This window comes from Theileria orientalis, chromosome 1, assembly GCF_000740895.1.
Source record: "Theileria orientalis strain Shintoku DNA, chromosome 1, complete genome".
Lineage (NCBI taxonomy): Eukaryota > Apicomplexa > Aconoidasida > Piroplasmida > Theileriidae > Theileria > Theileria orientalis.
The window spans coordinates 1979648-1991520 of NC_025260.1; the positions used below are offsets into that span (position 1 = coordinate 1979648).

General features: G+C 40.9%; 5 protein-coding genes across 5 annotated transcripts; 4 read left to right on the top strand and 1 right to left on the bottom strand.

The window, feature by feature from the left end:
• Window positions 1-942: 942 nt before the first annotated feature.
• Window positions 943-1716, bottom strand: TOT_010001301 (conserved hypothetical protein; the record flags this gene model as incomplete). The annotated part of the gene is made up of 2 exons (XM_009691364.1): window positions 943-1200; window positions 1252-1716. 2 exons carry the CDS (start codon window positions 1714-1716, stop codon window positions 943-945), a joined length of 723 nt encoding a protein of 240 aa, XP_009689659.1.
• Window positions 1717-2110: 394 nt separating this feature from the next.
• On the top strand, window positions 2111-3968 carry TOT_010000817 (conserved hypothetical protein; the record flags this gene model as incomplete). The annotated part of the gene is made up of 5 exons (XM_009691365.1): window positions 2111-2155; window positions 2191-2356; window positions 2389-2682; window positions 2713-3668; window positions 3795-3968. The coding sequence occupies 5 exons, from the start codon at window positions 2111-2113 to the stop codon at window positions 3966-3968; spliced, it is 1635 nt and encodes a 544-aa protein (XP_009689660.1).
• Window positions 3969-4259: 291 nt separating this feature from the next.
• Window positions 4260-5733, top strand: TOT_010001302 (conserved hypothetical protein; the record flags this gene model as incomplete). The annotated part of the gene is made up of 8 exons (XM_009691366.1): window positions 4260-4456; window positions 4493-4797; window positions 4891-4952; window positions 4985-5018; window positions 5050-5167; window positions 5227-5322; window positions 5390-5508; window positions 5558-5733. The coding sequence occupies 8 exons, from the start codon at window positions 4260-4262 to the stop codon at window positions 5731-5733; spliced, it is 1107 nt and encodes a 368-aa protein (XP_009689661.1).
• Window positions 5734-5991: 258 nt separating this feature from the next.
• TOT_010001303 (DNA repair protein) lies at window positions 5992-7178 on the top strand (the record flags this gene model as incomplete). Its single annotated transcript, XM_009691367.1, has 6 exons — window positions 5992-6219; window positions 6282-6464; window positions 6496-6600; window positions 6634-6702; window positions 6735-6872; window positions 6930-7178. 6 exons carry the CDS (start codon window positions 5992-5994, stop codon window positions 7176-7178), a joined length of 972 nt encoding a protein of 323 aa, XP_009689662.1.
• Window positions 7179-8116: 938 nt separating this feature from the next.
• TOT_010000819 (uncharacterized protein) lies at window positions 8117-10891 on the top strand (the record flags this gene model as incomplete). Its single annotated transcript, XM_009691368.1, has 2 exons — window positions 8117-9838; window positions 10085-10891. 2 exons carry the CDS (start codon window positions 8117-8119, stop codon window positions 10889-10891), a joined length of 2529 nt encoding a protein of 842 aa, XP_009689663.1.
• Between the last annotated feature and the right edge of the window lie 982 nt (window positions 10892-11873).

The following is an 11873-nucleotide window of genomic DNA, read 5'->3' on the forward strand; positions in this document are numbered from 1 at the left end:
CTAAACTGAATAAAAAATTAGTACTAAAGCGAGAAATGTAGAAGAAAGTGGATGTTTAGAAGAAAGAAGCACTCAGAATATATTAGTCTGACGTGGCTTTGTTAAATGAAAGGTGGCAATGATTGGCCCATTACGGATTGGTTCCATGCAAAGTAACCAGTTCAAAAAACAGGAACAACTCAAGTGTATTTAAGTCCCTAGTGAAAGAAACATCTTGGGTTGATACCAAAAGAAGTGGGAACACGCGTATTATCACTTTAAAGCATTTAACGTAAACTTGGAAATGCAGCCGATGGTAGATTAACAGAAGGTACGATGTGCAGATTTAGCATGAAAGATGGGCCACCATGAGAATATGGAGCTGATGTACTTATAAATAGGAGGACAGGTGGAAATGTGATGCATTCAAAATGAGCTTTAGGCATGTTAGTATCGAGAGAGTGGATTTTCCCACATGAGGTCGTTCTAGTAATAACACCATAAAGCCACACAAAGAAATTTCAATAAGCAGGGACAGTTTGCTATAAAAAAACCCACTATCCAACAGAAAAATGATTCCTACACAACTTGTGTAGGCTAAGTTTAGACAATAAAATGGAAATCATTGTGGGAATGTGTTGGAAAATTCGCAGGAGTACACAAGTGTGTGCTTGGAAACAAAATGTTCATTAAACGAGTAGTGGTTGCAAAATATATTGGGAAAAAATAATCGTATATACATTATTAGGTCAATATATGCTATGTGATTTGTAATTATTCATTCAATTAGAGTTGCATGGTTAAAAGGTAAAACACGTACTATACATGGTGATGTGTATACAAATATACAGAGCAGTACATTCATATACATCGGTACATGTATATATGCGTTGATATATACACACATAAATGGCAACATACACGATTATAAAAACACATATGTCTGAACGTCAACAATATTATTTATGAGCCTTTACTGTTATCGGCCTTCCCATTTGCCGCCTTGGTCAAAGACGACAAGACAAAAGCTTCGGCCTGAAATAAAATTTTCTGGGCAGTTTCGTTTTGCTTTAGTGACTTGTTTAAAAATTCCAGGGTCGATTTTACAGTGTGGTCTTCTCCTTCAACTGAAAATGGAGTCGTCTGTTCCTGACGATCCAGAAGCGCTGTCAAATTGGTAAACTGTTCCAACGCCCTCTTCAAGCTGTGGACTGCGTGTTCCTAAAAATTGGTAAGATGAGTGCAACGGAACAAAATAAATATAAGACAAACCATAGAGTTTTTAACGCTCTTATCGGCGTGAGAAATATTTTCCAACGAGGGGTCCAAGACCACATTTAGAGGAGCTTCTAGGGAGCCATCAGGAACCAGTGAAGGAGCAGGGCCTGGAGTTGGCGGTTGAGGCACGGGAGGGGCTGGTAGGGCAGCTGGGACCTGCAAGTTACTCATATCTACAGGAGCGACTGGACCGTTGGGAAGAGGAACTGATTGGTTGGCAAGTAGTGTGGCAGAGACCGCTTTCTTTACACCTTCGGGGTCGGCCGCGGGCACAGGGGCCACCGGAGCAGGAACCAGAGGCTGCTGGACATCCTGCGTCTGAAAGTTACTCTTTACCTGGAGAAAAGAATTATCAGAAGCCTTATCATGTGACGAATTGCGCTTTAAGCCAGACACATTTTGCGGGAACCATAGAAGAGTCAAATAAGACAAAATAAGTGCGATAATAGACAAATTCATACTTTAAAGCATATTAATATTTAACTATAAAAAAAATAAGCGGAAAAGGTTGATAACAGGGGAGTTACAGGGGTGAAGTTAACTAGACAAAAATAATAAGTGCCAAGGGGTGCTCGGGGGAGGGAACTGCTCAAAACAGGTAACTGGTGTAATAAATAATATTTGAACGTGTTTTAAGTGGCATATAAATCTTAAAAAGATCATTTTAGGACAGGTGTGTAAGTATCAGATTTTTATGATCTGGAAAACTTGAGGAAGGTTGATGTAAAATTTCACTTACTTTTTATTAAATACCATTTAGACGCGCTTGTTTATAAAATCTACCCACAAACCAATCAACACATAGATCTTGTGAGGTTCCCATATTTGAGTTCACTATATATTTATATACATTATGTCGTTGAATATTGAGTTACACGAAAAGGCAATTAAATTTGCAGTAAGTTTTAAGTTCGAATCACCTTAAAATCTTAGGAAAGCATCTGCGGTCCTAACTGCGGACTATGCAAACTCGCGTTGGAAGAGAGCCTCCAACTTAGGGCTAGCTTATACTGCGCCTCCCTTAAGAGGGCTCGCGAAGAATCTGATGATTCGGAAATATACTATGATGCCATAGAATTTGACCCAGATAACATCCCAGGTACTCAAACACACCATCACATCCGATTGTAGACGATTACTTCAACAAAACAACCAACGAAGACTCAAATTCCACTCCTTCGGAGGTAAAAACACTCGACACTGAGAAAGCTGATAGTGCCACTAAGCCCGCGGCTTCCAAAAAACCAGGTACGGATAAAGTTTTAATCAGCGAATTAGAGGAGCCCGCCTCAAAGCGCAAAAAGAACAACACTCTCGGTCTCACCCAAAAAGATGCACAGGACTTGATCAATGCAATACTAAAAAGGGCAGAAATGTTCCTGAAATGGAGAAAGGAAAATAACTACGCGAAGGATCCGAATAGAGGTACTGGATACACGTGACAATAATTTTTAGAAAAAAAAATTAAGTATGAGATTCCCGACTACTGTAGAAACCCAGACTGGTCAACGCTGAACAGCGTTCACTACCTGGAATCGATAAAGTACCTGAAACGCCCAAGATATGGAGTGAGAGCCACAGCCGAGCCAGCAGCAACAGAGCCAGTGGCAACAGAGCAAGTGGCACCTGAGAAGGTCACAACGGAGAACGTAACAACGGAGCAAGTGGCACCCGAGAAGGTCACAACGGAGAACGTAACAACGGAGCAAGTGGCACCCGAGAAGGTCACAACGCAGAACGTAACAACGGAGAACGTAACAACGGAGAACGTCGCAACGGAGAACGTCGCAACGGAGGTCGCAACGGAGAAGGTCGCAAGTGTTACCACCAATGTTTCTGAAGACGGGTTAGCTAATATCCAAAAAAATATATTATCTCAATCAAGTGTAGGCCAGTTACCTACTCTTCAAGAGGGTGCACGCCAAGATCCCGGTCGCCAAAAAGAACTCGAACAGTCATTTCAAGGTCAGCCTAAGGACAAGGATGTAAAGGAACCGAGTGCAATATTTGGATCACTTGACGCGATTAGCCACCTGCTTCAAAAGCCCCAAGAACCAGAACAAGGGGGAGCAAAGGTAAACGAGGTACCAAAAGTCGACTCTGACACTAAGGAACCACAAAGGATCGAAGGTGGAACGGGTGAACCGAAAGCAAAAAGGAGACCAAATCTGTTCGGGACAACCTCGACGGAGAATGAACAAACGCCAGGTAAAGTCAAAGGACAAATAGCCACTTTAGAGCCGAAAAACGATAACCCATTCGCCATCTTAAGCAGGATCAACGTCTCGCTTCCGGAGGGGAATCCGCTGTTCGCACCAAAGCAGGAGTCCACTGACGTTTTCCAGCCAAAGACGGACGGAGCAAACTTCGTATTTGGGCAGTCGTCATCCACAGCTGCCCAAGGCACACAGGTTGCTCCCAGCTCGATCGTTTTTGGCAGCGCACAATTTACTCAGCCATCACAGTTTCAGCAAACGCCACAATTACCGCCATTTCAGCTACAACAACCACAGCAAACGCCATTTCAGTTACAACAGCCACAGCAAACGCCATTTCAGCTACAGCAGCCACAGCAATCTCAGCCACTAACTTCGCAGTTTGTAATCCCAGGCTTTGGCCAGGCGCCAGTACAGCAGGCGCCTCAGTCCAACCCTTTCGCAGGCCAGTTTTTCAGTAGCAGGAGGGGACGCGGAAGAGGGAGAGGACGGTAAAGGACCAACGCCACCGCCGCCATCACCAACAACAATGCCACCGACCACAGTAACGCCAACAATAAAAATAACGCCACTAATATTTATGATTTAATCAATTACATGTTATTGGAACTTATATATTTCATTTGTGTTTATTTTGGTACTATAAACAGGTAGGCGCCGCTTACACATCATGTCAATCCCCTCACACTACTACATTGATAAAGTGGAAGTAGTAAGCATCATTATAGAGGATTCCACACTAAAATACACTGTAAAATAAGTAAACACTAGAATAAATTAGTAAAAATGTATTTATCGCAAACATTATTCTCAAACGCAAGGCTGAAGTACGCAGCAAGGTTCCTGAAGCCACCAGGATTCTTCAAAAGAGCAGAGATGAGAGAAAAACCACATAGAAAAACAGGACCCTTTGAAAATCAAGTTAAAAGATTTGTTCGACTCAGAGAAAAGGCAAGGCTGTTCTCCCAGCTACCAGCACCCAGGTAACACAGACAACGGAAATACACACATACGTATAGGCACGTCCCAGTACCGAAGCCAATAGAACACACGTTCCTGAAGCCACTCGAATATGTGCCAAAGGTGCCGCCGGAAGCACTGGAAAGAAGATTGGAGTTTTTGCTGGGAGACAAGGCAAAGCAACAGCAGCTGCACGCGAAGATGAGAGAGGGACTGACGCCATACCTGGCGGAACTATACATGTGGGAGCGACAGATGAGAGATTTGAGAAAAATATACAGAGCACAGTACTTCCAAAAGTTAAACGAAGTAACAGAAGAAGAAAGACTGAGACAATATAACCTGTTTATGAAGGAAAGTAAAGGTACACAGCTAGATTATTGGACAGATGATTAACAAAGACTAACAAAAACCATGTATAAATAACAATATAAACAATGTGACTAATAATGATTAGATAAGTACATGAAGAGGGAGGAGATTAGAAGGTCAATATACGAGGAAAAGAAGAGGAGAGCAGTAAGTGTAAAGGAATAACAAAGTCGATTCAGATCCTGAGAGACACAATGGCAATTGAAAAGAAAGGTGTGTTAGTTTATGAACAATGTAAACTCAGTAACGCAATCGCTGGAGCTGGGAAGGCTGTCGAGCAAGAAGATAAAAAACATATACTGGCTAAACAAGCTGCAATCAGCAATTAACTACGAAGAAGACGCTAAAGTTGAGATAAAAGAGTAAGTACCACCAAGTATTCATAAAAATAAAGGGAAAATGAAAAATAAAAATTATTTAGCATCAACGTGCCGAAACTGGCAAAGGAACTAGGACACCCAGTGGAGGACCCGAAGAAAATGAGACACAAAATAATGGATGGAAATCTACTATTTAGGTATGAAAACAGGGAAAACAGTAGAAAGAGCCAATTAAAATCATGCAAACTTATAAAAAACACTTAGGGATATCCTAAAGGAGTCGTTTGAACTAATGCCAGAGGACGCATACAGGTTTGAAGCGCTGGAAGAGGAAACGTACACACCAGAGGAGATAGCAAAAATAACATACGGAGTGCTAACAGGTACCACAGTAGCTATAAATAAAAGAGAAAAACTAAAATATAAAATTAGAAGAAGAAAAGCTGGAGTTACTGGATAAAAAGATAGCAATACTGAATGAAAAGATAGACGAGGACTCAAAATTGCACGGAAAATCGAAAAATAACCTGTACATACAACTCAGAGAACACATGGAGGCAGCGAAATTAGCGTACTTGGTAAGATCAATAAATAAAACTAGATACTGAACAAGCAGCTAGCTAGAACTGGTTGTAAAAGCACGGCCCCCAAATTGAACTATCAGCAGGGGAAGATAAAATATTTATATAATAAGCAGTTCAAATCACAACCACAGTAATGAATATAATTTTAACCTTTAGGAAAAAAATTCTGAATCGCAGAAATGAATATTGTGTAGTATGAGGCAGCGATTAAAGTATTAATTTAACATATGTGTTCATCGATGTACCTACAAATAAAATCACATATACATAATTATATATAAGATGAACCTGAAAGTTAAGACTCTGAAGAATGTGGAGGTGGAAGTGGAGGTCGCGGAGTCGGCGACGGTGGAGGATCTCATGAAAAGAGTGGAGGAACTGCTGCCAAATATGCAAGCCAACTCTCAAAAATTAATACACGCAGGCAAGATACTAAAAAGGGAGCTCCTTCTGAGCGATTACCCTGATATCAAGGAGGGAGATAAGATAATAGTCATTTCGTCCAAAAAGGTTAGCAACGAACTATTTAAACTCACACTCGCCATTCTCATGCAAAGACATACTTTCTACAGACTGAATCTGCAAAACCAGCGGAGCCGAAGCTTGATTCCACAAGCGCCGTCGCGACGCCCCCAAAGGTCGAAACTGCCACAGAAAACAGCCAAAATTTGCCCAGAACAGCCACACCAAACGTTTCGCAGGAATCTCACCAGAGTCCGTCCTCGAGGCTGGTCATGGGCTCGGAACTCGACCAAGTATGTATGAGTGTGTCACATGGGTATTTAGAACATAAATCGAATATGCGAAATGGGCTTCGACAGAGCCTCAGTCGAGAGAGCAATGGCTGCAGCGTTTAACAACCCCGAAAGAGCAGTTGAATTCCTATCTACGGTACTATCTATGCACATATAACCAATGGTATAGGGTAACATTCCATCCGTCAATTTAGAGAACCCGGGGACCCAGAACACACCAGCAGAACAAGCGGAAAATGTTAGTATCACTGTAAAGATATCTTGTTTCAGGCCGGGGGAGAGGATGTGTTTAGAATGTTGCAGTCACATCCGATGTTCGAGCAGATAAGACAGGCAGTCCAGTCAGATCCACAGCTCCTACAGCAGATACTGGAGAACATAGGACAGACAAATCCAGAGCTTTTACAGGTAAATCCACCCCGAAATCCACTCCTGCACACAGCCGATTAATAAATTACTCCGCAGACGATCATACAGAGACAGGACGAGTTCATGGATCTTATCAACAGCGGGGCAGAAGTAGATCCATATTCAAACCCGGAGACCAACCCTAATATAGTATCACTCACACAAGTGGAAATGGAAAGCATAGAAAGACTAGAAGGCTTAGGATTTTCCAGGCCAGCAGTAATAGAAGCATACTTGGCGTGCGATAAAAATGAAGAACTGGCTGCAAACTACCTACTAGAAAACTCACACGACTTTACAGATTAATATTAATCTAACGTGTGGTCATTTTATAATATTTTTAAAAGGTAAAACCGCACATATATATAAGTACACAAAAACAACGAGTACAAAGTAAGAAATTTATACAAGATAAATAAAAAACAGGTCTCAAATATACAAAAAAGTATTCTTGAGTTGATAGTTGAAAAGCTGAAAGATAGTGGTTTAAAAGTGTTATGTAAGACCAAATTTAAATAAAATAAGGTAACTTTAAATAGAAAAACAATACAAGGATCCAAGTAATGTAAAGAATCACAAATATATCAAAAATAAATAAAAATCTTGTGTATTCATACATATAGGGTGTAATCATCCATGTGTATCCACATAATAGTAAATAAGGAATTAAATAAACAGGCAGACAAATAAATAAAAATAAAAGGACTCAAACTATAAAACGAAAAATATAAACAGTTCCCATGTGCGGTGTTAAGGATATCATCACTAATGTGTCGGTATGTTGATTGTACTATAATGGGGGTTAATCAAGAGGCAATGTTAACAAGTAATAACGCATAGATTTAAATTCCCACCGTGTTAAATACATTTACCCAGTGTTTTGTCCCATTGTATAATACCATTTTCCAATTCTATAGAGTAAGCAACAAAATAAAGCCACCGCCTACTGTTGGTATTTCAAAATTCATGTTTAATCATATAACTCAAGGTATATTTGTTAATACAACATCTAATTACCATTTTGAAATTTCAACTAAATTTAAAGATAAAATTTGGTTGAAGCAAATCACTATAATTTCTATAATATTCCACTTTTGTAGAAAAGTAATCCCTATCTTAAATTTATGTGTAACAATTCAACCCGTAACAAAAACAAAGAACAGTAGTTCAGCGAAAATAATAGGGTAACAAAACAAGAAACTCGAAATAAAAGAAACAATATTTATCTATTCAACCTGGCTAGAATGCCGAGTGATTCTAACGAAGTTACCACAAACGGAAACTTCACAAAACTAAGTGTAGATGATGAAGGGTTCCAAAAAGTGTTAACATCATCCGAAAGAAGAGTGTTGAAAAAGAAACATAACGATGTGAAGAGATTTACACTGTCAGACTGTAATTCTCTGGAAAACTCAATACTGTCAAGACTAAAAAAGAGAGGACTGGACCTGACGAACGATCCAGAATACTCGAGCGTGGAGTCGAGCACAATAGACGCAGACGAGCTGTCAGCAATGATATCGGACATAGAGGAAGCAATAGTAGGAGTGTTGTTCGACGCACAGAAGCCAGACCAAAACCTGACAATAGCAGAACTGGACAACAGAATAAGAACAGCAAAAAATAACCTGTCGCAAATGAAAACGAAGAAAAAGGGAACATTTTCGAAAGATGAACTGGAAAACGCAACACAAGAAACAGAAGTGTACATCGCGTACCTACAACAGCAAATAGCACTCACGCGAGAATATCAAAAGTTAAAAAACGCACAAAACTCACTGACGAAGCTAAAGTCGAGTCTAAAAGAAGCACTGAACGTAAAGACGAGATTGAGAACAACAGTAGCAAAGAATGAAAAGAAAACAACAACGTCGAACTCTGAAACGAAGCTATTCGGAACGACCAAGAGAACAGTAGACTACATCTACGAGTTCATAAAGGAAATGAAGGATAGACACGGAGAAACGTTTGAAGCAAATGACCTGACGAGCCAAGATCACAAAATGGCAGACGGAACGAAGTTTTTGCCTCCGTACACGTTTCTGCAGAAGGTGAAACAGAAGTTTGACGTCTTCATCGACAAGTCGGGAACGAAGCCGCTGCTGCTCTCAGTCTACGGATGCACGAACGACGTAAAAAACTGCGTGGAGTACCTGGCGAGTCTGGACCTGTCGACAGAAAATAAGCTAAACCTGACGTTCTCGAAGTACAGGCCGCTGCTGGAGCTGGAGGAGACGTACAACGTGCTGCTCAACTATAACTCAGGCACAGTGGAAGTGCTGGGCTCGCCAGAAGACGTGAAGACGTTCCTGGAGTACGTGGAAACGAACGTGGCGGACACGCACCTGAGGGACAGCTTGAGAGATAAGGAGGGCTCGAACAAGGTGTCAGAAAGCACAGACTCGACTTCGGACAACGATAAGATGTACGACTACTACGTGCTGAGAGCACTGAGCGGAAAGTTCAGGTCGAACGTGCGCGAGCTGGAGACGGAGTACGGAGTAGGAATCAAGTTCGACCTGACGCCGAGAAACGGGTACGCAAAGGTGTCCTTCGTGCCACTCCTGGACAACACAGTGGACAAGTGCATGGACAAGTTCACGAGTTACGTGGAAGAGTACGCGCACAAGGACCTGGGAAAACTGACAAACGAGGAACTGGCGTTCCTAGCAGACAACGACGTATTGAAGAAGCGATACAGGTCGCAGTACACGACGCTGGTGAAGGTGGGAGACAAGGTGTTCGTAGTGGGACTGAAGAAGTACCTGAACTTCGGATTCAACAGAGCACAGCAGCTGCTGGAGTCGAGGAAAGTAGCACCACAGAAGATTAAACTTACGAGTTCACAGTACCACCTGCTGCTGCCGCACCTGCAGTCACTGCAGGACCAGAAGGGAGTGTACGTAAGCACGTCGCAACTAAACGGACCGAGAGAGTCGAAGGGAGAAAAAGAGTCGAAGACAGAAGTAGGAGCGAAGCAAGAAAAAAACACAGAATCAGATGAAAGTAAACAAGTAAACAAGGAGAACACAAGCAGTAAGGAAGATGAAGAACAAGTAGAAGGAAGCGTAAGTGTAAACGTAAATGGAAGTGTACACGGAACCAAGGAAGGAAACCTATCCGGGAACGAAAATTTATCGGGAAACGAAAATTTAACTGGAAACGAAAATTTAACGGGAAACGAAAATTTAACGGGAAACGGAAATGGAAAGGAAAGTAAAGAAAAAGGAATAAAAGAAAAAGAAATACTACTCAACATATACGGAAACACAGCGCAGCAAAAAGAGTGTATATCTGTAATAAATGAGATGCTTTCGTCATTTGTAAGCAGCGAAGTATACATTTCAGGAGCGGAGTACAACGTCCTGATGGAGGAAAAAGGTAAGTTGACAGAACTGGAAAGTAAATACCAGTCAAAGATGACACTCACAAAAAACACACTAAGCATATCGGGGCCGAAGACGCAGGTGGACACACTGCTAGAAAACCTGAACGAAATCTTCAGCAAAGTAATATACCTCAACCTCAACGAACACACAAGCACAGTGAGCGCAAAAAATGAAAGCACAGTGTACGCAGTGCTGACAGTGCCACAAAAATCCCTCGGAAAAATAATAGGAAAAGGAGGCTCAACACTAAAGCAATTACTGATGCAATCATCACTGAACAACATTATCATCACTAAGGCAAACGTAAACGGACCGACAAAGCTAGAAGGGCAGACAGGAAGAGAAAAGGAAAAAAAGAATAAACAGAAGGAAAAGGAAGTGGACGCACTGCTGCTAATAGGAAACAGTCTGGGAGTGCACTTCGCACTGAGCCTGGTGAAGCAAGTGGTGGAGTCAGACGAGGAACTGGCGCCGACGAAGGGAGAAAACAGAAGCCTCTACGACGAATACACAAGCAAACACTCAATCATGCGAAGAACCACAGCGAACCACGTGACACACGCCTCGACGAAGGCGAAGCCGGACGAAAAACTCGACATCAACGACCTCATGAACTTCCCGTCACTCTAGTCTTAAATGAGATCTAATTTAATAGTATTAAATCAGCTCTAATTTAAGTGCAAACTGAATACATAGCCTAGATAAATAAGATAGATGCATATAGACATTAAAAAAGTAAAAAGGAAAAAAGAAGATAATGTTTGAAAAAGGCACACCACAAGTGTGTAAAAAAGACCGGAAGAAAAGAATGTCTTCAGTGGAAGATTTTTAAAATTCCAAAAGTAAAAGTAAAAAGTAAAACATAAATAATACAAATATGCGTAAATAGACAAAAATACATGTATTATGTAAGATATATAAGCGGTAAGACGAGAATAGGCAAAGTTGCAGAAAGAGGACGAAAATCGGAAATTAACAGATATTTAGGTAGATAAAAGAAAAACAAAGGAGGTAATGGGAATAAAAACGCAAAAAAAGCTGAGAAAGGCTGTCTAAATGGTGGTGGGTGTCTGGCCACCACAGTGTCGTTTTTTCGGGAGTGAATGCACGCTGCGCAGGGGAGATTCCGCGAAATTAGGACAGTATAAGAAATATCTTTGAGATGTGTAAGCTCAGATGCTCACACATCGGACGAATTCAAGTCGGATCTAAAAATTCAGGGAAAGAGAGTGCTATATCTCGGCCATTTCGGGCCAAAAAATTTCAAAAAAAAAATTTAATTTTATTTAAAAAATTTTCTTTACGACATGCTGATTATTTTGAGCTAATTTTGGCTGAGAATGGCGGTCGAAAACGAGTCTGAAATAGCCTCGATTTGCACAAATCGATTTTAAGCGTCCCCCGTCAATTCCCTAGCATAACTATAGCATTATAGCATATCAGTTAATATAACTTTCTGCAGTACAATCCGAAATTTTCACCAATTTTTCTCGCACAAAAACCAATTTTTTCTAAATATTGTCATCAATATTTAGGTTTCTAAAACTTAAAAATTTATCAAGGAATCTTCATTAGATTTCTTGGAATCTGAGGTCGAAAAACGTCAAACCTC